At 45.6% G+C, this 27,522-nt stretch overlaps 1 protein-coding gene across 1 annotated transcript in view; it reads right to left on the bottom strand.

Moving 5' to 3' along the window:
- Med26 (mediator complex subunit 26) overlaps positions 1-27,054 on the bottom strand; it is a 52,940-nt gene extending 25,886 nt beyond the window's left edge. Inside the window, exon 1 of the mRNA XM_076846598.2 lies at positions 26,743-27,054. Coding sequence (XP_076702713.1) covers positions 26,743-26,814 — 72 coding nt within the window. The 5' untranslated portion in view covers positions 26,815-27,054. The remainder of the gene's footprint in view (positions 1-26,742) is intronic.
- Between the last annotated feature and the right edge of the window lie 468 nt (positions 27,055-27,522).

Below are 27,522 nucleotides of genomic sequence, written 5' to 3'. Positions count from 1 at the left end.
GTTCCCCTTTCAAACCCAGAAAGTCCTCTTTATGGTGGGAAACAGTTATCCCTCTAAACCCACCTCCACCCTTGAACCCTTTAGAGAGCTAAAGACTTTGCCCCTCCCAGACAAACCCACACCACACACACACACACACACACACACACACACACATAAAATTGTTGACGTGACTCCAGACATCTCTGGGACCTGCCGGAAGCAGACAAGGAGTACTGGGCAGCAGCTGGAGGGAAGAGCAAGGCCATGCTGCTCCAAACACTTCTTTTTCTTACCCTGAACCCCATGTTACAGGGGCAGTGGGGGAGGCTAGGAAGAAGCCCTGAGGCACTGTTGCCTTCCAGGTGCCCTGTGAGCTCCTGACCAGCAGATTCCCTCACTCCTTTGGGGGCCTTCTCTGGGGGTGGCAGGTGTTCATCTATCCATGATCCCGCTGTGTATCTGATCCTGCACAGGTCACTCAGAACAGTGACTGGGAGTGAGGAATAACAGTCCGCTTGAAAGCCCTCACCAATGTCAAAAGTGATCACTGACCGGGTCCCTGCCCCTGAATTTTGATCTGGCCACAGAATCCACTTTAATTCATAGTTTCACTGAGCCTTGGAATGCAAGGGAAGCCTGACCTCTCCTTTTCATAGTGAAGCCCAGTAATTCTCCTCCAAATGCATGCTAGTCAGTAACATCCAAAGGTAGCCCCACACATCTGGTCAAGAATTTGACACCTGCCTCCACCCTCACCAGTCCCCAGAATTCCTGTCAAAGAAATCCTACCAGGCATAGTGGCCCACACCTATAACCCCAGCTACTTCAGAGACAGAGGTAGAATGATCACAAATTCAAGCCTGGGTAACTTAGCAAATCACACTGTCTCAAAACAAATGGGCTAGGGATATAAATCAATACTTGTCTTGCATGCCTGAAGCCCTTGGTTCAATAACCCTAGTACCACAAACAAAAACAACCCAAGTCTCAGTGCTACGTTCTAAGCCCCTAGGTTGCTCTCTAGAGCCCTTGCCTCCTGCCAGTGGCTTGCAACAGTCTTCCTGGTGCACCTCTAATACTAGCCCCAGCATGAGATGAGGCCTGAGAAGTCCTCTCCCCTAAACTGTTACTTCCCAAAGCTAAGACTGCAAGCCATGCTGTTGTAGAAGCTCTTCTAGAAGATGCAATGAGAAGAAAGGGTTGGTTCTCCACAGCCTTGGTCAGGTCAACTGGGCGCTATTAATATTTTTTAAGAAATTCTATAAACAACTGTGCCTTTTTACAAGTAGCACAAGACAGAGAGGTCACCTAATTTGCCTGAGGTCATACAGCTGGGTTTAGGGCCCAGGCAACCTGGTTCCTAAGCACTAACTCTTTACTACACATGCAGCTACTCTCTCAGCAATCCAGATGGAGCATAGCTGTGGCCTTGAAGGAGCTGCTGGCCTCATTGGGCAGATGTAGATTTAAGTACTTCAAACCATGCAGATGGGAGGGGCTGTGAATGCCCAGGGTATTCTAGGACCTCCGAGAAGGGGACAGAGGGAGTCTTTGAGGAAGTCTGAAGAGTACAGAGTGGGAGTCTATAGGCCAGACTAGGAAGGTGAGGCCATGCCTGGTAGAGGTGGGTAGGCAGCACAAACAACCAGGGGACAGAGCAGCAGAGAGCACCAGGCAGGTTGCAGAGGACACACATGGGCAGGCAAAATAATAGATCAGAGCATACTGAAGGGAGTGACATGGTCAGAGAGCATGCTCTAACTACCTGGGGAAGAACTCCCAGCTGAGGCAAGCACTGCCTGGCCTCAGGGAGTGAGCTCATGAGGACTCAGAGGGGAAGACTCAGTGAAGACCTGTGGGCATGGGGTGGAGAGGACAGAAGTTGCAGCAGGTGTGGAGGATGCAGCTGGTCACTGCTACCCATTAGCTGGACATCAGGGAGTTGCTGTCAGCTCATCCTATTGATGTGTGCTTTCATGTTCACTCATTGTGTGAAGTTCTGAGCACAAAATTCCTCTGGATCACCATTCCAACATTCTGAGACACCAATACACTATTGATCATGAAGGAAAAAAAATCTGGTGCCAAACGGAGAACAGTCTGTGCCCAAAGACATAGAAATATGATCAAAACAGGCCCTTCACTCCTTCTCAGAGTGATCCTGAGAGCTGGGCGACAAAGCCAGCACACCAATAAACAGGACCCAATGTGGCATACCAGGCTTCTCTACCATACCTGCCCGAGGACCACATTTCCCCTTCCCAGGCATCTCCAGGTTCCCCCAGAAACATTCTAGACTCAATTCAAAAACAACAGATATAGGCAGTCCCAATTCTGGGCATGTATTCAAAAGAACTGAAAGCAGACTCCAACAGATATCTGCAAACCCAAGTTCATAGTGGCATTATTCACATGGCTAAAACGTGAATGCAACCTAAGTGTCCATTGATGGATGGTAAACACAGTGTGGACTATCCACACCACAGAATATTATTCAGCCTTTTAAAAAGAAAGAATGTTCTAGCTGGGTGCAGTGGTGCAGGCCAGCATTTCCAGTTACTCAGGAGGTTGAAGAAGGAAGATTGAGAATCTGAGTCCAGCCTTGGCAACTTATTAGCAAGAACCCATTTCAAAAATTTCCTAGGTTTTTTGGTACTGGAGATTGAACTCAGGGGTACTTACCCACTGACCTACTTTCTCAGACTCCCCACCTTTTTCATATTTTTTAATTTAGATACAGGATCTCACTGAGTTGCTTAGGGCCTCACTAAGTTGCTGAAGCCAGCTTTGAACCTGCAATCATCCTGTCTCAGCCTTCCAAGCCACTGGGATTACAAGTATGTGCCAGCCACCTTTTAAAAGTTTTTTTAAAAAGGCTGGGGATGTAGTTCAGTGGTAGTGTATCCCTGGGTTCAATCTCCAGTACCAGAATTAAAAAAAAGAAAGAAAAGAGAAAGAAAGAAAAAGAAAAAGAACATTCTGATACAAACTACAACGTGGGTGAACTGTGAGGCCATTGTGCTAAGTGAAACAAACCAGCCACAGAAGGACAAATCCTGTACGATTCCACTTACATGAGATAACTATAAGAGTCACATTTGTACAGACAGAGTAGAATGAAGGATATCAGGGGCTCTGGGAAGAAGAATGTAGAGTGTTTAATGAGTATAAAATTTTTAACAACATGAAAATAGTTCTGGAGTTGAAAGGTGGTGACAGATGTACAACATTATAAATATATTTAATACTACTAAAGTGAACATTTAAGAACACTTAAAGGGTTAAATTTTATGTGATGTGTTTTACCACAATACAGGACCAAAAAAGGAAAGAAAAAAAAAAAAAAACACGAACAAACACAACAGCATAGCACCCTGGTAGAGGCATGAGCTCAGAGGAGGTCTTTCTGTTAGGGCATTCCTTAGGTATATCCATCAAATCATTCTGCTCCTCTTCTGCGAAGGTGCTACCAGACTAGAGCTGCATATACAAATGGACAGGACAGCCAAAGAAGAGAGGGAAGGGCTGGGTTTAGAACCATGATCTGGAGAAGCTTCTGCTGTGAAGTCCCAAGTAAGTTACCCCTCCTGGATGATCTTCCATGTCTCTATGACAAGCATGGTAATCACTTTCTGATAGGACTGTGGGAGGAATTGATGCCCAAGTATGGTGGCAATCTGTGCAAGGGAAATCATGGAAACTGCCGCAGTCTGGCTGGGCACAAAATCACGAGCCACTCAAGCAGGAACAAACTTTATTTTTTAAACAGCTGCCAATGCCCCATAGGCTCCCGAGAAGATTGCCGACCAACCCATGCAGCGTTCTCCCGGACCCCAACAGGAAGTCCCTCCTCCGGAATTCCCTCCTACCACACTTCCCCAACCAATGGGAACTCTCCAGGAGTCCCGTAGTAGGTGGACAGCAGGAGTCCAATATCCATATGAATGCAGATCTTAACATGATCATATCATCTCAATGGCTTGCTGGCATCACCTTTCAACCAAAAATGCCATGCATCATATTACTTGGCTGTGGCTCTTAGCAGGAAACCACAGCTCTAGAGCTACAGTTAAACCCGACATTCTTAGGAGTGCTTAAGAGCCTTTCTGAAGGTTAAAGCAATGTCAATGGGAGTTACATGTGGGTGGCATGTGGACAGGCACTCTCCTTCAGACCCCAGGTTCAGCCCAACAGGCCTCCTGGAGCCAATGCCAGCCCTATCTGCACATGTCTTCTCATACCTCACCTTAGCTATTCAAAGTAAGGGAATGGACACCAAGGAAGCTGGGGCATCAGGGAAGAGTCTCTGGCCCAGTAGTGCTGAGAGGGCTCACAGATTGGAGTGTGCATTCCATGGGCACAGGCTCTGAGCAGAGCTGTGATGGAAGCCACCCACCCTACCTGCAAGGGACACCCAAGGAAGTTTCACCTGTAGATGTGTCACTGTAAAAACCACCACCCTAAATTTTTACTGCCTGATAGATCTACACACTTGAATACAGAGGCTCCCTTGGATACACCATGTGACATGCACAAGAATAATCACAAAGCATCATTTCATAAGCAAACTTGTAGAAGCCAGCTCCATGATAATGAGCCAGCTCCTGTCATGCAGTACCATATGCTGTGTTAAAAGAGTGTGTGAGACCCCTAACAAGGACCCATGAGGTATAACCAAGACCAGGAGTTGGGACATGCTGAGGGAAATGAGGTAGCTGTAAAATGACTGTCCACATGTCAGAATATATTTAAAAACCACAAATAGCACAAATAGTCGGGCACAGTGGCACATACCTGTAATTCCAATGATTCAGGAGGCTAAGGCATGAGAATCTCAAGTTCGAGAACAGCCTGGGAAACTTAGCAAAACCCAATCTCAAAATGAAAATTAAAGATTAGAGATGTAGTTAGGTGGTAAAGCACTCTGGGCTCAATCTCCAGTCCCCCTGCCTCACACACAATCACCCCATGTTCTAGAAAACATACTCCATACATACAACAAGGGTCCTTTCTAGAGGGACAGAAGACACTGTACTAGGGGGCCTTACCCTAACTTAAAACTTTTTTTTTGTACCAGAGATTGAACTCGGGGGCATTTAACCACTAAGCAACATCCCCAGCTCTCTTTTTCATACTTTATTTAGAGACAGGGTCGCGCTGAGTTGTTTAGGGCCTTGCTGAATTGTTGAGGCTGGCTTTGAACTCAGCATCCTCCTGCCTCAGCCTCTTGAGCTGCTGAGATTACAGGCATGTGCCATCGTACCCGGCTAATAGTTTGATTTTTATAGGAGGATTATTTACTGCTTGTGTGCTGAAAAATCATCAAGAATGAAGGGAAAGAAAGCATTTTGGGCAGAGAATACGGTTAGGCAAGCCCAAGAGTATACGCCACACCTGGATGCACAGGTGGGGCTCTTCAAGGACTGTCAGTCACCTTGAGTGGTTCCTGCCCACTCCCACAACAGTTCTAAGGAAAGACTGCCCACAGGGACATAGCTTTCAAACAGAGGCACTAGGCTGTGGAAGGTGATGGTAGACCTGGTTTGCTGGGTCACACCTACTTCTATCTGTTGTCCTGGGTAACTCATTCAGCCAAAAAAGTGTCCTGATCTAAACAATAAGATGTTCGGTCACCCTGATTATAAGAGTCAGGGAGTCACTCACAGCTACTGTGCCCTCCCATTTATCCATTCCCAGGAGACACACTGGACTACCACTGTAATGATACAGTCCCAAAACAACTCTGGGGTGAGGATGTGTGTGTGTGTGTGTCTGTGTGTGATTTTAAAATGCAGAAACAGACTCAGGAATTAATGTCTACTCAAAGTAACAGCTCACATCATCAGGATGGGGAGTTTGGAAATATGTATCTGCCCCAGGACTCTTCTGAACTCATCTGCTCCCTGGAAAGGAGGTAAGAGGACAACCCTCCCATCATGGATGACAGAACCAATACCAACCATCAGGGGTCAAGGGTGGGGATGGGCTGGAGATAAGTGATGGCCTTTTCAGCAGGAAGAGGGAGGTTTTTTTAAGTGATAGAAATATCTTGACTGTGGTTGTCACACAAGTCAATGAATTCGTCAGAATGAATCAAAATGCTATTTGGAATATCATCATAAAGTATAAGACAGATGTCAGTTCTTCACTTGATGAGGGACTTTCCTTGCAAAAAGCACAATTGAAATAGGTACGTTTTTATTGTATGCAAATTATACTTCTATAAGACAACTGTTTAATGGGAGTAGACAGAATCAGGAAAGCATAGGAGGAAAATCCCAATAGTTTGAGATGCCAGTATAGTGGGCAAAATGTTAGTGAGAAGCCCAGGCTGTCCCCAGACTGAGATGAAATCTGAAGAGAAAGAAAAGACCCTGAAAAGGCAAAACGGACAAAGACAGACAAAGAGGGAGCCATGGGGTGGAGGGCACAGGACCCATATGCCACCTATGATGGCTGATGTCCGTAAGAACTTCTGGGGGGCAGGCAGGTGGGCTACGCTGTCCATCTATCTCCCTACTGACACTCATCAAAAGCAGCAGGAGAGGAGACAGGCAGAGTTATCTTGCCAGGAGGGGGGAGTCCCCAAGTTGCTCAGACCAGGCTGTACCAAGGGAAAGGCAAAGAGAGGTTCAAATGAATGGCAGGCAAGAAGCCACCAGCATGATGCGAAGCAGAAGAAAGGGGCAGGTGAAAGATGCTGAGGATGAAGGGTACTGGCAGGCAGATTCTAGAAAAGCTAAAGAATTTATGCTGCATATCCCAGTTGACAAAAAAGCTGACTAAAACAATGTGACTTCAGAATCACCCACAAACAAGGGAAATAAAATAATAAATGGTGATATGAAGTGTCGGGGGGCAGAGAAGAATTTATGCTCTAAATGGAAGCCCCTCAGAAATGAGCAGCCAATGGCTGCAGAACACCCAACCAGTCAAAAAGCACTTTTCCACATGTATCTTCTTATGAACTGATGGCTACAAGGAGCTGAAGCTCTGTATCACTGTGTATGGATGTGTATTTGTGGAAAATCCATCATTCAGACAGACCAGTTTTCCCCCTTCCCTCAAAATTCAGGTCTGCCAAGGGACTGGGCATCAGATCACTAGCAATAACCAAAGCCAACCTGCAGCTCCACGTCTCCTAGAGCAAATCATCTAGAATCCACACACCCAGGCCTACTTAAGGCCATGTGAAATGAGCCTTGTAGCCACTGTGACTCCTGACTTTCCAGAGACTTGGCCCCATGAAGGGCATAGACAGGAAAAAGCAACCAGAAGATGCAATGGATGGGTATGTGCTTTCTTTTTTTAGGGGAAAGAGCAAACATAGCATTAGCCATGCTGAAACCTAGTAAATATTTTTATGACCCAGTGGTGAAGTTTTAGCAAGACTGACTACTGCAATCTGGGAGGAAAAAGCAGGCCAGAAGATGGAGCTGCTCAAGTTTCCCAGGGGGAGGGTGACCAGCACACACCTAGAGGGTCACTGGTTTCCAGAATCAATAAAACCTTCGTAGATGGAAGTCCACCTGGAACTGCTATAGCCAGAGCACAGAAACGAGAATTTAATCATACGGAGATTCCTCAGAAAACTTGAAATGGAACCACTATCTGACCCAGCTAACCCACTCCTCAGTCTATACCCAAAGGACTTAAAATCAGCATATTATAGTAATGCAGCCACATCAATGTTCACAGCAGCTCAATTCACAATAGCTATACAGTGGAAGCAATCTAAATGCCCCTCAATAGATGTATAGATAAAGAAACTGTGGTATATAAACACAATGGAATATTACTCAGCATTAAAAGAGAATAAAATTATGGCATTTGCAGGTAAATGGATGGAGCTGGAGAATATCATGCCAAGTGAAGTAAGCCAATCCCCCAAAACCAAAGGCGAAATTCTCTCTAATAATTGGATGCCAATTCATAACGGGAAGCCGGAGGCATGGAAAAATAGAGGAACTGTGATCAGGCAAAGGGGAGGCAGGGTGGGGAGGGTGCATGGAGGCAGGAAGGATGGTAGAATAAGATGGGACATCATTACCCTAGGTACACGTATGACTAGAGTCCAGGCAGGTGAGGCTCCAGGCCTGGACCATATCTCTGGCTGCACACATACCAAATGCTTCTGCTTTTCTAGAGCTGCTGTGCTCTTCACCAGCCAAACCAGCATGGGCAGAGACTTAACCCAGGTGTGTGCTGGAGCTGATTCCCATCAGTCCCCTCTGAGAGCTCCTGGTAACAATTTTGGGAAATTTGGGAACCATTATTAAAAATTAAATGACATAAATGTAAAATAAACACAAAACAAAGGAGACACATAACTCAAAGCTTAGCATTTCTTGCTTATTTTACCATATTTACCTTGGTTTTTAAGGTTATTCATGACATTTGCATTGGTATAGAGAAAATGGTATGCCACAGAGTAACTCCAACTCCACAATCATGAGACTGTGTTAGTGCCATGAAATCAGGTGGGAGTATTTACACCATGAAAATGGGCAAACACTGAAGTCAGGGCTTGACTTTATGACTTCTGGACCAAAGAGTTTGCAAACTTCTAAGCCATATCCATAACGATGTATTTGTTTACTCTTTAAAAATCTGTATATTGTTTACTGAGGTAATATTCACATTAACATAATATTAACCACACAAAATTTTATTGGAACAGTCATGTTCATTAGTTTTCATATTGTCCATGGACACTTCTATGCTACAAAAATAGAGATGAGACATAGACGTTTTTGCTGTATGGCCTGCAAAGCTGAAAATATTCACTATCTGGCCCTTCACAGAAAAAGTTTGCCAATTTCTGGGATTTAGACTTAAAAGTGATAGAGGAAGTGTTGTTAATAATGAAGACTAAACCTAAGTATATCGTGCCTGAGGCTGTTATGCTGAAAATAACACAAATGAAATATCCTTATAATATATGAAAATTAATACACAATTCAGAATAGCTATCATCTGACTCGTTAATATAAACAAAACATCCATTCACAGTCATTACCTCAGACTACACTCATAAGTTGACAGAAAAAGCTCAGCAAAAACAAAAGCAGTTGGTAAGGAACAACTGGCTGTGTAGAATTAACAATAAAGGAATGTCATATAACCACTATTATTTGTAGACTATATGTTACCCATCCTCTAACAGTAAAATCTACAAAATGATGTGTACACATTGGATTTCTGTATCTATGAGTACACATTCAAGTAAGTGTGAATTCAACCAATGTCAGATTGAAAATATCTGAAAAAATTTTTCATCTGTAAATATATGCAAATTTTTTGATGATTATTTCTTAAACATAACACAACTATTTTCATAGCATTTAAATTATGTTATAAAGTCACCTAGAAATGAAGAATAGAGAGAATGTGTGTAGGTTATATGTAAATACTATGCCATTTTATAAGACTTTCATATCTGTGGATCTTAGTATACATGGGGAGTCTGGAACCAATTGAAGGGATAACGCATACATATATTTGTGCATACTTTTTTTCTTTTGAGCTTTTTTTTCATGGAGCATAACTTGTCAAGCATGCACCATCACACCACTGCCCACACCGAAGTATATGCATCATGTAATTTAAAACTTCATTATTTTGAAGTGCTTGAAATAAAAATTTGAATAAAATTAAAATCATTTGCATTACTGTATTTCAACAATAAACATAAATGAAAAGAGGGAAGAATCTTGATTCTTTACATGTGCCAACTCATAAGTTTTAAAATGTTTATTAAAAAGGCTGTTTTATTACCTCCTCATGCAAACAAAATTTCTTCACATCAAATCTCAAAATCAAGCAAAACAAATAAAGAAAACAAGTTTTGCATCCTAACATATAATAGTGTTCATGAACATAAAATACTCTTCTTTAAAAAAAAAAAAAATCAATGTTATTTCAATAATGCTATTCAAGTACAAGCCCAGTATTTTATATGTTCTCTAATACTTTGTAATGTATATATATATTTGGGGGAGTACTGGGGATTGAACTCAGACACTCAGTCACTGAGCCACATCCCCAGACCTATTTTGTATTTTATTTAGAGACAGGAGTTGCTTAGGTGCCTTACTTTTGCTGAGGCTGGTTTTGAACACCTGATCCTCCTGCCCGGGCCTCTTGAGCCACTGGGATTATAGGCATGTGCCACCGCACCCTGCTCTTATAATTTATACTGAAGAAATGTTAATGCATGTGTTTTTTCCTATCACTCCCATCTCCACTTGATCCAGTACACTGTGCAGGCACCATCATTTCCTGTGTATGTCATTCCATGAAAGAGGACAGAAGCAGTATCGGACTTTGAACATGGGTGGCTGGGAGAGGCCTGAAGGAGCTGCCATCACAGAGCAGGAGGGAGGGGGATTCAAATTAAGATGAGAAAAGAAGTGTGTGTCCAAATTCTGAAGGATCTGCAGATAACGACAATAAGGAGCAGTGGAGACTGTTCTAAGGGTATGGAAAACCAAGGAAGGATGAAAATTGACAGAGTCCTGCCATTTAGTTATTGGTCCCAGCAGGAGATAGCTAAAAGCTTGAGGACAGAGAACACACGCTTTGGTGGCAAGTTGCTGGGACTTCAGGTGGGCTGAATGACCAAGGACTGAGGAAGGCAGGAAGCAGGAATGACCCAGGGTGTGTGGCTCCGCTGCCTAAAATGGAGAGAACCCAGGAGTCCAAGTCCATCCTCTGAGAACAAAGAACCTGTCTGGTAAATTTGACTAGAATCAAGCATGCACACCACTGCTCTGTACCCTCTGAAAATGCACCAGAGAGGAAATAATCCTATCCACAGGCTATGGCACACAGAGATCTGCAATTCGCTCCACGGCAGATTGCTCTCAATAATTCTCAAGTGCTCTTCAGGTGAACCAGTCTACTTTTATTTTCTTTTTCTTCTATTTTTTTTTTTAAACAGTTCAATCAAAAGGACAATGTACTAGGGGAGGAGGGAACCAAACAACAACCCAGCTGGTCCCTACTGCTTCAACTAACACATATGCTTTGTATTTCACCCCCAGTCTCATTTTTTGCCTATTCAGATGCCTTGCCTATCAAAACTGCCCCCCCCAACCCCGTCGTATGGCACGGCCTGTCCATTTTTCTAGATAGCCTTCAAAGTCATCCCTCACGGCTCTATGCCATTCAATTCTGTGGATGTACCATGTTCCTTAAGCTTCTCTCACGCCACTTAATTAATAACATGAATAACGGTTATTATCCAATTATATCCATCAACATTATTATTAGTATCACATCTATAAGTAAACTTCCAGGAGTAAAATTACTGGGTCAAAGAACATGAACATGTCTATGCCTCTTGCTACATAAATAGTTTCCAAAAGGGTGACAGTAGCTCTGAACTCCTACCAGCAGGGTAGCATGGGGGTAAGTGGGTAGGGTAGGAGATGGGTTGGGAGATACAAAATAGCCATGGGCTGGCTAAGGTCCAGTCTTGATTACCTGCCAAAGTCATTCTTCCCACATGTTTAAGTACAAAGCATATTTTCTGAGTATTAATTATATAAACATTTTTCTGTCCATGGTCTCTGAAATCTTGTGATAATATTAATTCTGAGCATGTTCTCCACATGAGGACACTGCTTTATAAAAGCCATTTCACACATGCAAATTTCTAGTTTGATCATCCCTGTCTGTAACTGCAGCACAGAGATTTGGAAAAGTCTAGGCGTGGTTTAAACCTGACTGTGAGTTTCAACCTAAGAATCTCTTCCAAAGAAAGTGTGCATTTCCTTCCTTGAGAGTTTGATTTTGCTCCACAACCCAAGTCTTCCTGATTTCCCCACAGGGAGCTTTTAGAAATGAATAAAAATTATGCAACTGTTGGGTAACTATTCATTGCTGATACTAAAGGAAAAGACTACCATTGAGAAAGAACAGCATCTTTGAAAATTAAATATTTACATTCTCTTCCTGGGGAAAAGTGAGGAAGGGGCTTATACATGCCTATGTGATAGCATGAAATTTCCCTTGGGACACTGTTTACTTTGGTGGGATAGGAATTCTCCTTCCTTTACAGAAGACAATGCTGATGTGCAAATATTTGATGTGATTTGTCCAAGGGCACACAGCTGAGAGACAAGAACAGAGATCCATACCGAGGTCTAACTCTGAAACTCTGCACATTACATATTTTTCTTTTTTTTTTCCCCTGTCCATCTTCTTTTATTTGGGGACTTTCAGTTGGTGCTAAGCCCCATTCACCAACCTACACTTAAGGGATAAGAAGATTCTCTTCTTCCCCACAAGACCAAATGGCTGGAGCCAACATGTCTCAGAGGACCCATCATCTCAGAGAAACCATGTCTAGCTGGGGAGGGAACAGCAGACCCTCTGCATACTCATGTCAGTCCAAGTACAACCTCCTCCCAACTTCTCAAGTGGAAAAACACTGCATGCCTCAAGTTCTGCACAAAGCACAGATAACTAAGGCCCTAGAAGTGCACTGTCCAACTCAGGGAGAGGGGGAAGACAGTAGCTTTACATGTACCCTCTTCTCTCTGCAGTGGGCATCAGTGGTGCCTCACTATGAAAGCAAAGGCTTTCAGAGCAGACAGAGCTGGGTCAGTTCCTAGCTGTGCAGTGGTCAGTCACTTTACCTCACCAAACCGCAGTGTCTTTATTTATAAAATGGGCTAACTCCTAGTAGAGAGAGAGAGAGAGAGAGTTGTTATTGTCCTCATTACCATTTCTGTCATGGTCAAAAGATAAAATTCTCACAGAGTGATATCTCTAATAAAGATTTACATCAAGGATGTTAGGCACTTTGTTCATTACATGGGATTGGTCACTAGATTTAATAAGATCCAGGCCTCCCAGGCTTGGGAACAGAACTCCATCCTGCAGATCTATTAATCACTGATGAGGTTATTCTGCCATGGATCATTGCAACTGAATGACATTGAGGAAGACAGGGAGACAATACCAGTTCCCCCATGAGTTGAGTGACTACACAGAAGCCAGGCATTGTGACATGCACTCAAAACATCTTACGCTAGCAGGTGACAACACCATCAGCTCCATGTCACAAATAAAGAGACTCAGGCTTGGAGACATTAAGTGATGCATTCCAAGATCACCTAGGTGGAAGCAACTGAGGAGGACCAGAAGCTTCCTTCCATGCTGGGGTTTGGAACCCTTTTCCAAGGGTAATTCCTAGCCTGAGGAAAAGGAAGAAGCATGTTCATGCCCATACTTCACCAAGACACCAGGTCCTGCCCACAGCCTCAGGAATACCCAGACACAATTGAACTGGGCAACATACACAGGACAGGCTCACTGCTTACATGGATTTCACGTCAGAGGTTCTGAGAGATCCAATGCACCACGGGAGGAACACAAAGGCTGAAGTCTGGAGAGTGCCAAGTAGCCATTACAGGAATGGTGAGCATCCTCCAGGGACCTGCCAAGTCCAGTCATCCCAACTCAACACTCGTGAGCCGAGTGGTTGCCCTGCCCAGGATCCATTAAACCTTAATTCTTACACAAAACCTAACTCATTCTTCCCAAGTTAGGCATGACTTGGTTCCTCTATAGCTTAAAGTAAGAGATGAACATGTATCTACCGATAAACTGGTTACTGACCCTAACAGAATGCATGGGCTCACTGTGCACCAGCAAGAAAAGAACCAACCCGAGCCTTGCCTTCAAGGAGAATTGGGGAAGGGGTACAATGTGTATGCCAAACAGGTTAAGACAGTGCTGTTGATAGCTTTCTCTGGATAGTTGACACTGAAGGAAAAGAAGGAAAAAGGGAAAGGAAAGTGGAAGAGAAGGAGGGAGGGTGAGCAATTAGGTGGTGGCACATGAGCAAGTCAGTATCTAATGAGCTCCTGAACGTGGCTGGAACAGGAGGGAAGAAAGAGGCTGTCTGCGCCAGAGCCTGGGGAATAACGTGCTTGAATGATTCTATCCAGACTCTTGGCTGCAACCAACTGAAAAGCCAGCTTAACTGGGAATAAATGACAAAGGAAGACAGGGGCTCACTTATTTTAAAGTTCAGGCAGAGCTTACCTCTGACTAGATGGGTCACAGGGATTTAACACTCCCCACCTTCTGGGTTGGACTGACTCCTGAGTCAGCTGTCTCCAAGCAGCAGACCCCAGTGGCAAATAGCTGACATCCTTTCCCATTTAGGTATCCCCCAACTCCACCAGCAAAGTGCTACAATTTTCACAGGGTCACAGATCCATCCCTAAATCAATCACTGACTAGGAAGATGCAGCCCCATGATTGACTACATTACTAACTATCCAATGGCACAAACTGGAGGGAGGGTAGTTCTTAGGAAAACCAAGATGGCATACACCAGGAAGGCAAAAGGAACTGGCTAGGCTGCTTACCCCCATCCCTGTGCATTATTAGCTACCACAGATGTCAGTACCGAATACACGTTAGGAAAGGTACCACACTCTGTTCTCAACAGCCTTCTTAAATTGGAGTATTTACATCCTCCTGAGAAAACAAAGGCAGCAAACCTAACCTTATCCAAGATTCCAGAATGAATAATAGAGTCAAGATTCCAATTCAGTTCTGTCCAAGTCTTCTACCAAAGAGAAAGACTATCTACCCCACCATAAGGCGCATGCAGTGGTGCAAGCCTGTCATCTCAGAGACTTAAGAGTTGCCCTGGAAACTTAGCAAGACCCTGTCTCAAAATAAAAAATAAAAAGCGTGGGAATATAGCTCAGTGGTAAAGCACCCCTGGGTTTATTCCTCAGAAATGCAACACACAAACACACACACACACACACACACACACACTCTTACTTTTCCATTATATACCATTTAGAAAGATCTGAGACTATCCAGTGAAGAACAGGACCCCATCAGAGGAAGTGAAACACTCCAATCTGGGTTTGCAGACACTATGTCTGACACTGGCAGAGAAGAGGTATAAAGGGAAGGACATGGACTACCTTCAGTTCTGTGCCCTCTCTGCAAGATCCAGCTTGAAGGAAAGGGGAAGCACAGGATGGCTATAGGATGACCCACAGCTTTGTGGATAAGCATGATGGACACAGACCAACATGCTGAGGGCAGGAGTAAGAAAGGCACACTCAATTTGAAGTGAGCTGCTTGAATGCCCAACATGGGATGCATTGCTGGAAAGCCTATTACCAGGCGCCATGGAGCCAGGACTCTGAGAGCACCTGGAGAAAGCCTCTCAGGTCCAAGGAGGATGCAGAGTAGTGCTGGGCAAGGCAAAATCTCAGAGGGAAATAGACATCACTGGAAGCGGGTGTGGCAAGAACTGTAAGGCCAATGCGCAAGATGCAAAGGACCAGGGGTCGAGTACCACTCATTAGGCTGCATCATTGCTACTTAGTTGGTTCAGCACCAACCCCACTGCAAGCACAGAATCAGGAAGACAACTTAAGAGTGACAAACACAGAGCCAAGCATGGTGGGGCACGCCTGTAATCCCAGCAGCTCAGGAGACTGAGGCAGGAGGATTGTGAGTTCAAAGCCAGCCTCAGCAACAGCGAGGCACTAAGCAACTCAGTGAGACTCTGTCTCTAAATAAAATACAAAATGGGGCTGGGGATGTTGCTCAGTGGTTGACTATCTGAGTTCAATCTCTGGTACCCCCCCCACAAAAAAAGTGAAAAAGGAAAAAGAGGCAAACTGGTGCCTGAGGACAATTCATCTGATAAAGTAAATGATGCCACTTCCTATTTCCCAACTTAGTGGAGTCCACTGCGCAGACAGAGAAAACCTTGTCAGCTGTGTTAACACAGAAGTGGCATCCCCAGAAAAAGAAGCAGGCACCTACCCAGCCACACCCCCTAACTCCTCAAGAGGATGGCAGCATGCTCAGAGAGGTAATGCTCAAGTCTTCTACTGTAGCATCTGCTGCAAATACAACCTGTCAAATGCACCAGATTGCTGGATATGCCCCAATCCCTTCCCACCAGAATTCTCACCCTTTCCATGCTACTGTCTGTGGTTGCCTGGGAGCACCTACTGTTTGCCTGCATAGCAGACCCTGCTTCTTCTGGAAACTTTCCAAGAATACTGCTACTTTCTTACAAGGACCCCCTCAAACCCCCTCCAAGCTAAGGTAGAGTGCTGTCCAGGAGTTTCAACATGAGAGTTTTTTCTCTACAATTGCTTAGCCTTCAGGTCAGAACCTAGAGCTGCTGTCTCTTATATTATGTGGTTCTCTCTCTCTCTTTCTCTCTCTCTCTCTCTCTCTCTCTCTCTCTCTCTCTCTCACACACACACACACACACACACACACACACACACAAACACCTGAAGACAAAATAGACCAGTTTTTTTTCCCCCACCTCAATTTCAATCCCAAATAGCATTTTGGGAAATGGTTACACGCATTTGCAGAAAACTTGCAAACACTGGAAAAGCAAAGCTATGCCCTTCAGGATGAAGTTGGGCTCCTACACCCAATGGCTTATTTCTCTCTCGTCACCATTTTCAAAATGTGAACTTAGATGCCTGAAAAGACACTCCTTTAAAACAGAAGTGATGGTGTAGTACCCATTCACACACCTTTTTCTGAAAGACCAGCCTAACAGTCAACATGTGGCGCACTTCTGTCACTGCTAGCCTGCCAACATTTAAGAAAAGGGGGAACAGTCCCTACCTTTATGTGCTCATTAACCTAAGGGAAGAAGCCAGGCCCAGAAATTTAGATAGCAGCTTCTGGCTACCCAGGATCATCAGCGGGAGGGGACACACAAGAGGAAATGGGTAGACAATCAGACCCAACCAGACCTCCTGGGCCTCAACCAGAGCCCATTAAGTCTGGATAAGCTATAGCTCTTGCCTAGTTTACCCCATGTCCTGGTGGGGGGCAGGTTTGGAGGCTCATGTCACCTGACCATGCCTACTATAGTACCTCCCCAAACAGGCCAATTTTAGGCAGTTCTTAAGCCTCAGGAGAGATTGTCAGTCAAGGTGAAAACACCCTGCAAGACACTTCTCAGTCCATGATGAGTTGCAATTCTGCAACCCAAAAGCATCTGTGTTAAGACAAATTAACAAAAAGGTACCCAAGGGTGACTACAGGCAAATTCAGTCTGCAGTTCACTTGGAACAGAAGCGCTGAGACATCCACAGTGTGACCAAACACCAACCAAACCACCCTGTCACTTAACCCAGACCTTACATTTCATTTGCTCCTATTTTGCCTTCTTGACGCAACTCCTCCAGGTCCAAGCACTGGGCCCAACTATCTACTGTCGATATCACATTGGAAAAATGATTAAATCAGCACCCACCCAGGGATATCAGCTCCAATATCCCATCAACTGCTAATAGGACCTTTAGGGCTCTCAGGGACAACCCCCTTAGCTAATTTAATCAAAGCCCAGCGAAGGCACAAGGGGCCTTCTGGGAAGGAGTCAGGAAGATGTTTAATGAGGATGCAGAACAACCTGAGATCAGGTCTCTGAGATCCTTGTGTCTAATCTATCCCACATAGCACAGGGCTATGCGACTGAATGAGCCACAGAATTAGTAAAGGAAGTGAAGACAGATGCTTTGCCTGCAACCAGCTAACCAAATGCCAAAGAAACAATGTGAGCCTATCAGCCAAAAGGGTAAACTGTTCTTATTTGATATACCTACACATCAGTACCACAGGCTCCTCGATGGCTTTCCTTCACATCAGCAGCTCAGGTTGAAGTGGCCACATCTTCCCTTCCAACGAGAACCATCAAGTAAGTGGCTACTCAGTGAGTCCATTGTGACTGGAGGTATGGGTAGGGAACAGAAAAACATGCTATCTATACTGAAGGTCCTACCACCAGGGCCACCAGGACATGGGAAAGGACTGCCAGGCCACTGAGTAGTGTCCTTGTATGGGCCCCAGTCACAAGTGCCTGAGTCCTATCAGTAACTCTCCAAATGCTGGTGTTTGCAGAGTCAAGGCCAGCCACAACCAACCACCTACAAAATCACATTGCATACAGCACAGGAGTCACCCTGCAGTAACCATGGATGTGGCCTGGAGAAAGCAACATCCCACATTCCGGCCTTAGCAAATGAAAACACAGTGTGTGTTCAGAAATCTCGTGTTTTGTCACAAGAGCGAAAAAGGGGGCCAAGGACAGAAGGTAGAGGTAGGACCCCTTAGCCCCCATCCTTTGGCAGTACTGGGGATGGAACCCTGGGCCTTGCATATGCTAGCTTGCAAGTCTTCTACCACTGAGCCACACCCCAGCCTCGAGGCAGCATTTGAACAGTAACTCCAGGGACCGTAGACTGGCAGGGAACTTGGCTCAAAGACCATCTTCTCTGTCAGGGGTAAAAGGCCAGTCAAGAGTCAAAAAGGAAAAACACCTCACACCACTTTCTCAGCTAGTTTAAGAGGAAGCACAGAATTTTTCATGGACAATTTGAATGTCTCTTCAAAACCCAAAGAGCTACAAAATCCAAAACTTTCTGAGCACCACAACAAGACTTAAAATTTTTGAATTTTGCATCTTTTCAGATTTCCAGGTGTTTCTGTTGTTGCATTCATGGCAACCAATAGACAATGTAAAATTCCAAAATCTGAAAAACTCCCAAGATAGAGAAACACTTCTATTCTCAAGCATTTTGGATAAGGAATACTCAATCTATTCAACTTTCCTTCTAGCTTGGTTTAAAATGTCCCATAGATGAATCTGGTATAAGGATCTGGCCCAGGCAGGAAAGTGGACTACTTGCACTCCATGTACCCACAGACATCTCACAGGTGACATGGGAGGCAGTCAGTAGGTGGGCCAAATTCCAATCCCAGGTTGAATCCTTCTAGCCCTATGTCCAGTGAACCTTTTTCCTTATCAGTGCCTGCCTCCCATTTTTATATTTTGAATGCACATGAAGTACTGAATACTGCCAACACCTAGGACCTGCTCAGTTAGCAAAGATAAGCCTTTTCCAGGCCAGCCTCATTCACATCGAGATCAATAAGCACATGAGTATACACATGCTGTGGAAGTTCTACACATTTGGGGAGTAACTCATGCTCCATTATTAAGAAGCCTGCAATTCCATGGAAAATGATATTGACAAGACCTGTAGTCAAGCAGGCATGGCAGCACATGCTAATGGTAGTCTCAGCGATTTGGCTGAGGCAAAAAATTGACTTAAGCCTAGGAGTTTCAGGCCAACCTGGGCAATACATGAGACCCCATCTATACACCTGCCCCCAGCAACACAATAAACATCTGTTGTGTCAGCAGGAATATTGAATTGTGTACTTATAGAGACTGAACTTGGGGCCTTGCACATGCTAGGCAAGAACTCTACTACTGAGCTATATCCTCAGGTCTTTTTGAGACAAGCCACGCAGTACCAGATTTAGACTCAGTGATTCTGTCCCTCATCTGTGACAACATTGCTCCCTAGTCCCTAAAATGAAGATGGAACACCTCTCTTTAGGAATGAAGAACCAATCAGATGTTACACAGGCACATAACAAATACCCAATAAAAGATAGCTGTCTACCTTACTTTACAACTGCTGCTGCCCAGCAGAGGAAACCAATGATAGCACACGGGACTCCATGCCTACCTGATGAGTTCAGAGGGAACCTTCTGATAAGTCACTTAAAGCTTTCCAAGATTCATTTGCCTCCAATGGATGAATACAGGAAACTCTGTCGAAGTCCATGTAGCATTCAGAGGCCTTTAACCCCATCTGCCCAGCAGTCCTTGAGAAGTAAATCCCCAGAGGGCAGCTGGCACATCATCTACCATGATTCTTCACCTTTTAACAGGCTCTATACAGAACCACACAATCTCTGGGAACCCAGAAGGCCCCAGAGTTCAAGGTTCTAGAGGGAGGTCCCTCCTCATCTGGTGGCCTTGGAATGTCTGAAGCCAGCTCTGACAATAATCTGGGATGTCCCCAAGTGCAGAGGGGCTTTCCTTGCAAAAATTCCCTCCTTCCCCACCCTAGGTTTATCCCTAAGAGCCACTCAGAGGGTACAACAGCACATCAAATACTGCAAACCTTAGGGCCCGCTATTTGGGAAGCTGAGGCAGGAGGATCATTTGAGTTCAGGACTAGCAAGGGCAACAAAGAGATCTTGTCTCACAAAGCAAAAACATCAAAAACCCCCAAACCAACACCTCAAATCCATCCCAGGCCCTTCACATTTTCTTGGGGGAAGATGCCTCAGTTGGACTCACAGAGCTTGACATTTGTGAGCTCTCCATTCCATGGCTAAGAGGACTACTCGATGAAATGCCAGCTATTCCTTCCAGTTCTGTTTCCCTCATATCACAGACAAACCAAGAGATGATTACCTCCACCAGCATATAGAACTTCTCATTCTGAACTCACAAATGATGGAACATTCCAGAAAGCCATTTGAGGCTCTTTAGAATGCAGAATTATGTTCAAAGACAACACAGGAAAAACCATTCCATTTAGACTCAGGAGCTACACACCTGTCAGGCTGTCCCTGTCCCCACACTATCTCACAACGTTCACACACTCTTATTTCTACCCTCCTCCCTGTGAGGCTCCAGGTCCATAGAGGACAGGGTCTGGGGTCTTCAGGTCTGCATCTTCCACACTCAGCATCACAGTCACTTGCTAGAAGTCTATTCAACTACTGAGCCATCCTTTTTAGTTTTACTGCACTTCTCCATAAATAGCGTATATCCTTTGGTGATGCAGAGAACTCCATGGCCTGAAATTCACCGGGAAATACTTTTAAACAGCACATAGAACACTGGTAGGTTTTCCTTACTCAGGAAATGCCCCCCCCGCCATTTCACCGGATCACCACACTGGCTCTACACATATGCCCCAAGAGTGAAAGGAGTGATTTCAGAAGGGTGCTCCAAGCACGGATGCTAGCAAGGCTACCCTGAAAAAGCACTGCCTCAGTTGCCAACTGCCAAACCACAAACTCAGTCACCCATTCTGACAACTAGCACTGGGCCCCAAAGGAACCAGGTAGACTCAGGGCAGCCCACCCTCATGAATAAAAAGAAGAAGCATGACACAGGACCTGGCTTCCAAAAGGAGGAGACAGGGAGCAGGCAGGAGGCCCCCACCACTGAGCCACAGTCTTCTAGAGGTCAAACTGTAGCCCATTCTAGATAATCTTCACAAGGACAGATAAGAACAGCAGCCCCCTGAGCCTAACCCTGAAATTGACACCATTGAGGTGTGCATCTTGAGCCCAGGAGTCAAGGTAATTATTGGTTCCTTTTTATATCTGTATCCAGGACAAACTTTCCTTTCCACAGGCTGGTCTTGGGATAGTCCTCTAGGCCTCTGGGACCTCTAGCCAAGGCAAAATACTCAGAAATTTCCATGAGAATAGGCTGTTAAGTCCACCTTTTCAGGGACAGAATGAGTCACAAACAAGGACTTACACCTGTTTCCCAAGCCACACTTGTTACTTCCCTATTTCCTGAAGTCCTAAACAGCACACTGCTCTTCTAACACACGCAGCCATGGTATAGAAAGCAAAGACAGGAATGTCTTGAATTTGGGAAACTGGGGAGATCAGGCAGAATTCTCATGCCTAGGTTTCATGTCCTCTAATATGCTTAAGAAGTCAGAATCAACAGTCTTCAATTTTATAGTTTATATGATTTCTTTTTTGGGCAGGATGGATAGCATTTTAGGTTAACATTAAAAATGCTATTGCTGGACCTGGAGTGGTGGTTCATGTTAATTCCTGCAACTTGGAAGGCTGAGGCGGGAGGAGGTTTTAGGCCAACTTCAGCAACTTAGTGAGATCTTGTCTTAAAATTAAGAAAAAAAAAAAAAAGGTGTGTGGATGGGTGGGGGATGCTGGGGATGTGGCTCAGTGGTTAAGTACCCTTGTGTTCAATCCTTGATACCAAAAAAAAAAAAAAAAAAAAAAAAAAGCTATTGCCGGACATGGTGATATACCCCCTGTAATACCAGCAACTGGGGAAGGTAAAGCAGGTGGATTCCAAGTTCAAGACCAGCCAGGGCAACTGTCTCAAAATAAAAAATTAAAAGGGAATATAGCTCAGTGGTAAAAGCACTGCTGGGTTTAATCCCCAGTACCAGGAACAAAGAAAGGAATTAATTTAAAAGTGCTATTCTTCTTCTTCTTCTTCTTCTTTTTTTTTTTTGGTGGTATAAGGATTGAACCCAGGGGCGCTTTATCACTGAGCCACATCCCCAGACCTTTTTTATATTTTATATAGGGTATTACTTAGGGTGTAAGTTGCTAAGGCTGGCTTTGAACTTGTGATCGTCCTGCCTCTGCCTATTGAGCCACTGGGATTACAGGTAAGTACCCCTGCACCTGGCAAAAGTGCTATCATCCTGAAGCACAAAGTAAAGCAAGAACACAAGACTCATGAAAAATCTCACATTGGTCACCATGATACCGCTCAGGACACTCTATGACAAAGATCTTAAGATGCTCAAAAGATAGGTTACCTAGTATCCTCATCCTTCTAGATCTATCACAGGTAAATCTAATTCAAGTTCTAATCTCATATAGGTCTTCCTTACTCAGCAAATACACCCAGCCCCTGAAATCACTACATCAGATCAACACGTGTGCCCTCACAGTGAAAAGGAGCAGTATGGAAAGGGTGCTCGAAAGGCACTAGCACCCTATCAGGGCCACTGTGAAAATGCACTGCCTCCCCACTTTTCTTACCAGCTCAGAATGCTGCCCCCCACCATGTCTCTTCTTTTTTCCATCTCTCAACAGCAGCATGATAGTGTTTAGGGTCACAAACATTGTTATTTAATAATTCTGGGTAAGTCCCTAACTTTGAATTGGTCACCTCGTTTTGAGCCAGTTACCTGATGTTAAGAAACAACAGCAACTTGTCCTCTTGTGGTCATAGGAGACACTCATTGAATGGCCCCTAATATTACTATAATGTTGGCTTCCACACTTGCCAAGGGGGGAGACTGGTTTTACTCCATCTCCCTTTGTAGGACTGTTGGGAGGAAGCAGAACACTCTTGCTAAGATGCCATACAAATTAATGTAAAGTGCCCACTTCTCTTTAGAAATCTGTGATTTGAGAAAGTTCACACAATACACCTTATACAGTTATTTAAAACAAACAAAAAAAACTCTAGAATGATTCAAGCCAGCCTCTGTTACCACTTCCAGAATCCGATCCTGGGTCTGGAATAAGTACACTAGTTCCAGTCCTACTCTGCAGACAAGGAACCCGCAGGGCATCTGAGACAAGCAATGTCTTAACCTTCAGATTCCTAGGTAGGAAAATGACCCTTCTTGCAAGTCTTTGCAGAGCCCCTTGCTTACCTCCTTTTAGTTACTGATCCCTGCAGGCTATGAGGAATAAAGGAGCTTCTGAGATTTCCTGCTCCAGAGCCTGACAGTAGGGAAGCAACAACATTGATACCAAAAGCTGTGCAAGTCCCTCTTCTCAGCAGAACCTTCTCTGGTCTCTCACTGCTCTAAACAGAGAGACAAACACCTGCATCTAGCAACCCTGCCCTGTGCTCTCTTAGCTGTTCAAGGGTATGCAGTATACCCTCCACTGTCTCTGTCCAGCCATTCCTTGAAAAGCTAAGTCTTTCAACCATAACATGACATCTATGTTCCCCAGTTTTACAGATTTCCAGTCACCTGTGAGTCTTTCATTCTCCCCAAGTTCTGCATTAGAATATTCCACAAGTAGACTTCAGACACACAGCAGTCACCAGGACTTTTTGGGAAAATGGAGACTCAGATATAGCTCCTAGTATTAGGGCCAAGAAGGCTCCTAGTGTTCAGTCAGTTGAACTAGCAATGCAGAACACAAGCCTAATGCTTCCACTCTGGAAGAAGACAAGAAAAGAAACATCTCTAAGGAATCTGCATTCTATCAGGAAGACAAGGCCTGGATTTTTATGAAATAATGAGCATCTGATGCAAATGGGAACCTAATCACCTGCCAAAGAGACTTCATGGGGGGCTGTCATTTCTGTGCAAAAGTTAGACACACTACTCAACTTCACCCACAATGCACAAAAATTAAGGGGAACAAGTAAAAGCACATTGCTCTTCAGAGAGATTTTCAACACCCTGGATTAACACACACAGCTAAACGTAAGGCTCTAATTATTCTGAAAAACTCTTAGATGGCTTTTGGAAAGGAGAGTGGAGGATTTACTGTATTAGAGAATGGGCAAAAATTACAAACTCTGAGTCAACTGCTATAGAAATTCAAATACTCCAGAGAATAAAATTTAGAACAAAAAGGCAGCTTCTTCCTGAGACTCCTTCAGCAAGGAGATGGTCAGTAAGTGACATTATTTTCTGTACTTAACTTTTCAGATACTTATGGATATTAGTGGCCCAACACTGATTTTTCAAGCAACAGCTAGGATTGTTAACCATAATTGCATGCCCATAAAGGTAAGCATTACATGACACAATTCTCTGTTGCTTCTCTCAGAAGAGATTTAATTTTAGTGTTGGCTCTTCAACACTGTCCCCGTTTTTGTTTTTTTTTTTTTTTTTTCCCTTCTTCCTTTTCTCCGTGAACATTTTAAATATGTGTCAATTACCCTGTGCTGGAGTTCATAAGTGGGCAAGGCCGAGAAGAGAACTGTGTGCTAGCACTCTTTTCTCACTGAGCCTAAAGAAATCCAAGAGAAACTGCAGAGAAAGACACTCTGGGCTCTTGGGTCTCCTCTGCCAACAACCATGGACAATCCAAACTCTCTGACCTCCTACCGTTCACTCAAAGTCATGCTCCTGTCAAATGGCACTTAACTCTCTTCACAGATGGTCCTACAATGGCAGCACTTAAAGGAGGCACTTTCCTCACTTCTCACAAAGAAACAATTTCCCAATTCCATCTACCACCCTTAGGTTAGTAGAGTCTGACCCACATTTATCATTAGAGTCCCCCAATTAAGCCATATGACACGGGAATTCCATACCACGAGACATATCCATGGATCTATACGAATTTAACATTTTTGTACATGCAAAGACACAGGAAATTAAGGTTTGTTTCTTCCTCCCCCTCTCCCTTTCCAACTCTAGGGACCCTTTAGGTTAGAGTCTTACACAACACTAAAATCCCTGAGGTCACTGCTTCACCTAATCTATAACATCATGACTGCATGTCAAAGTATCTTCAGATCCCAAGGCTCTCCTAGTTGGCATTAAGGGTCGGTGCTAATGTTTCAGGTCTCACAGTCTCAAAAAAAGAAGCAAGCACATGAAATTCAAGAAATCACACTGCTGGCTCCAGGAAAGAAGCAAAAGTCACCAAGTCTCCTTTCCCACGTCACTTGTTTCATCCCTTAATATTTCAATCTTGGAATTGCAGCAGCACCAGTTACTGCAAAAAGGACCTTCCAGAAGGTTTTATATAGCCTGTGCCTACTCCACCCCCAAAGTCATAACAAAAATGTCTGTAACATTTGTTAAGACAATTACCATCAAGTCAATCTTAATGGGGCCTGAAGACGAGGAATAAGAGAATTACTAAGATACAGCAACCATGACCTTACAAAGATCATAACCCCTCAATTTCTACCAAGACTGAACAAATCAAAGTGAATTATTCCAAAAACACAAGAGTAAAGCACACTGCTAAGAATAATCAGCAAACTCATGTAAAGGAAAAGCAAAAGCTCGTCTAGTGAGAGAAACCTGAGTTACCTGGCAAGGCCCAAGACAATTTTTTCTTCCATCTCCAGCATGTTAAAAAGTGATCTCAATGGCCACTTCCTGGTCTCCAAGTAAATGCCTGGATACCACTGCATCTTCCTATTGCCCTGCTCCTGCCACAGGGAAAAAATGGCACCTATTGCCAACAAAACCTTGGAGAAAGTATGAAAACATGCTAAGTTTTCCCCTGCACAATTGGAAGGAAGAGGGAGAGGTACTTCTATAAACAGTAACCTTAGCAATGGGGCACCTGAGAAAGTGACCCCCTGGAGTTAACCCTGAAGGTCCACAAACCACCAAGCTAAGACCCCAAGGTGGGGTAAGAAACGATGGAAGCAGAGTTCTTGGGTGAATGGGAGAGAGAACAATCATCTCTAATTCACCACCAAAAAGCCAACCTCTGGCTTGGTCAGGGACCCAATGAGCACTCAGGCCCAGAAAGACAACAGGAAGGATACCACCCGCCACAGAATCATCTTTCTTAGGTAGTGACCTCAAGAGGGATTTGGCAAAGGTATGTCTAGTCCCAGAACGGAGGAGGAGGTCTCTCTCAAGGGGCCCTGGGCGCCCAGCTAGGGGCAGAGCAGGCGGGTGTTCCCTCCGAAGTCAAGAAGGTGCTTCTAGTCGGGAAAAGAGAAAAAGGACTTCCCTGACCACCCAGAAAGCCGAGACACGGGAGGCACAGGCTCCCCGAGTCATACCCCGGACACCAGTTGCTTCGCAGTCTTCCTTCCTCCCCTCCCCCCCGCCGGGAAGGCTTCCCGGGGGTCTCAGGTCCCGGGGGTAGGGCAAGGCAAGTGAGCTCCGTCAGGAGCAACCAGGGTCGTAGAGCTGAAGCAGAAGGAAAGGAAAAGCTCTGGCCTCAGTCTTTATCTGCCCCCTTCGCTGAGGCCGCACGGAAGCCTCGGCCTCACGTATCGAGAGTCGCCGGGTTACCCGACTTGCCCTGGGCCCGGGCCTGGGGAGCGAGAGACCGGGATGGCAGCGCCTTTCGGAGGGAGAGGGGCTCAAGGCGAGTCCCCTGAAGCCCTACGGGCGAGGGGCACGGGGAGGGGGAGGGTCCCGGGCCCACGCGGCCTCCGTCCCGGCTTGCGCGGTGGGTACTTACGTTGCTCTGGGAGTCGATGGCCTGCAGCAGCCGGTCCCTGATCTGCTGCGGAGACGCCGGAGCCGCTGTCATTGCCTGGGCGAGGCGGGGGGGGAGCGGCCGGGCCAGCGGGCGGGCGGGCTGAGGCGGGGGACGGGGGTCACTCACTCTCCGGCCTCCGGGAGCGGAGCCGCATGTTCCCCGCGGCGCCGGGGTAGGTGGGGGCGCGCGGGGTGGCGGAGAGGGGAGCCGGGGCCGGGGGTCGGGCCCGGGCCGCCGCCGCCACCGAAGGAGGAGGAGGAGCCGCCGGAGCCGCCGCCGCCGCTGCCGCCGCCTCGAGAACCAAACTCCAGTGAGCTGCCCCCGCGCGGAGCACTCTGGGTAACCCGCGCCGCACGCAGCGTCGGCGCCACGCTGAGGAAGTTGGGAGATAGGGCGGGCGGAGACGCCAGGCCTGGGCGGGGCCGCACACGCGCCACGCCCCTCTCTTCCGCGCACGCGCGCGCAGGCGCATTGGCCCAGCCGCGCCGCCCCGCTCCGCCGCCCGGTCAAGGGAGCCGTTGGGAGGCGGTTGGGCGGGACAACGGCCACTGCCCGGAGGCCCCACCCCTGTCTGGGCTAGGTGGGCGGAGCTTTCCGACACAAACGCGCGCGCGGAGCGCTTAAACCCAGACCCTCCAGGAGGCCGCCTGAGGTACGTGGGGAGGAAAATTCCTCCTCGCGAGAGCGAACCTTCTCAGTGTGTGAGTTGCGGGGCGAGAATCGTGCAAGAGAGAAGCTGCTAAATTTTCCGAGCCCGGG

Source organism: Callospermophilus lateralis, chromosome 1 (assembly GCF_048772815.1).
Source record: "Callospermophilus lateralis isolate mCalLat2 chromosome 1, mCalLat2.hap1, whole genome shotgun sequence".
Taxonomy (NCBI): Eukaryota; Metazoa; Chordata; class Mammalia; order Rodentia; family Sciuridae; genus Callospermophilus; species Callospermophilus lateralis.
Note: the sequence above shows the minus strand (reverse complement) of the source record. Positions and strands in the feature narration are given on the sequence as shown.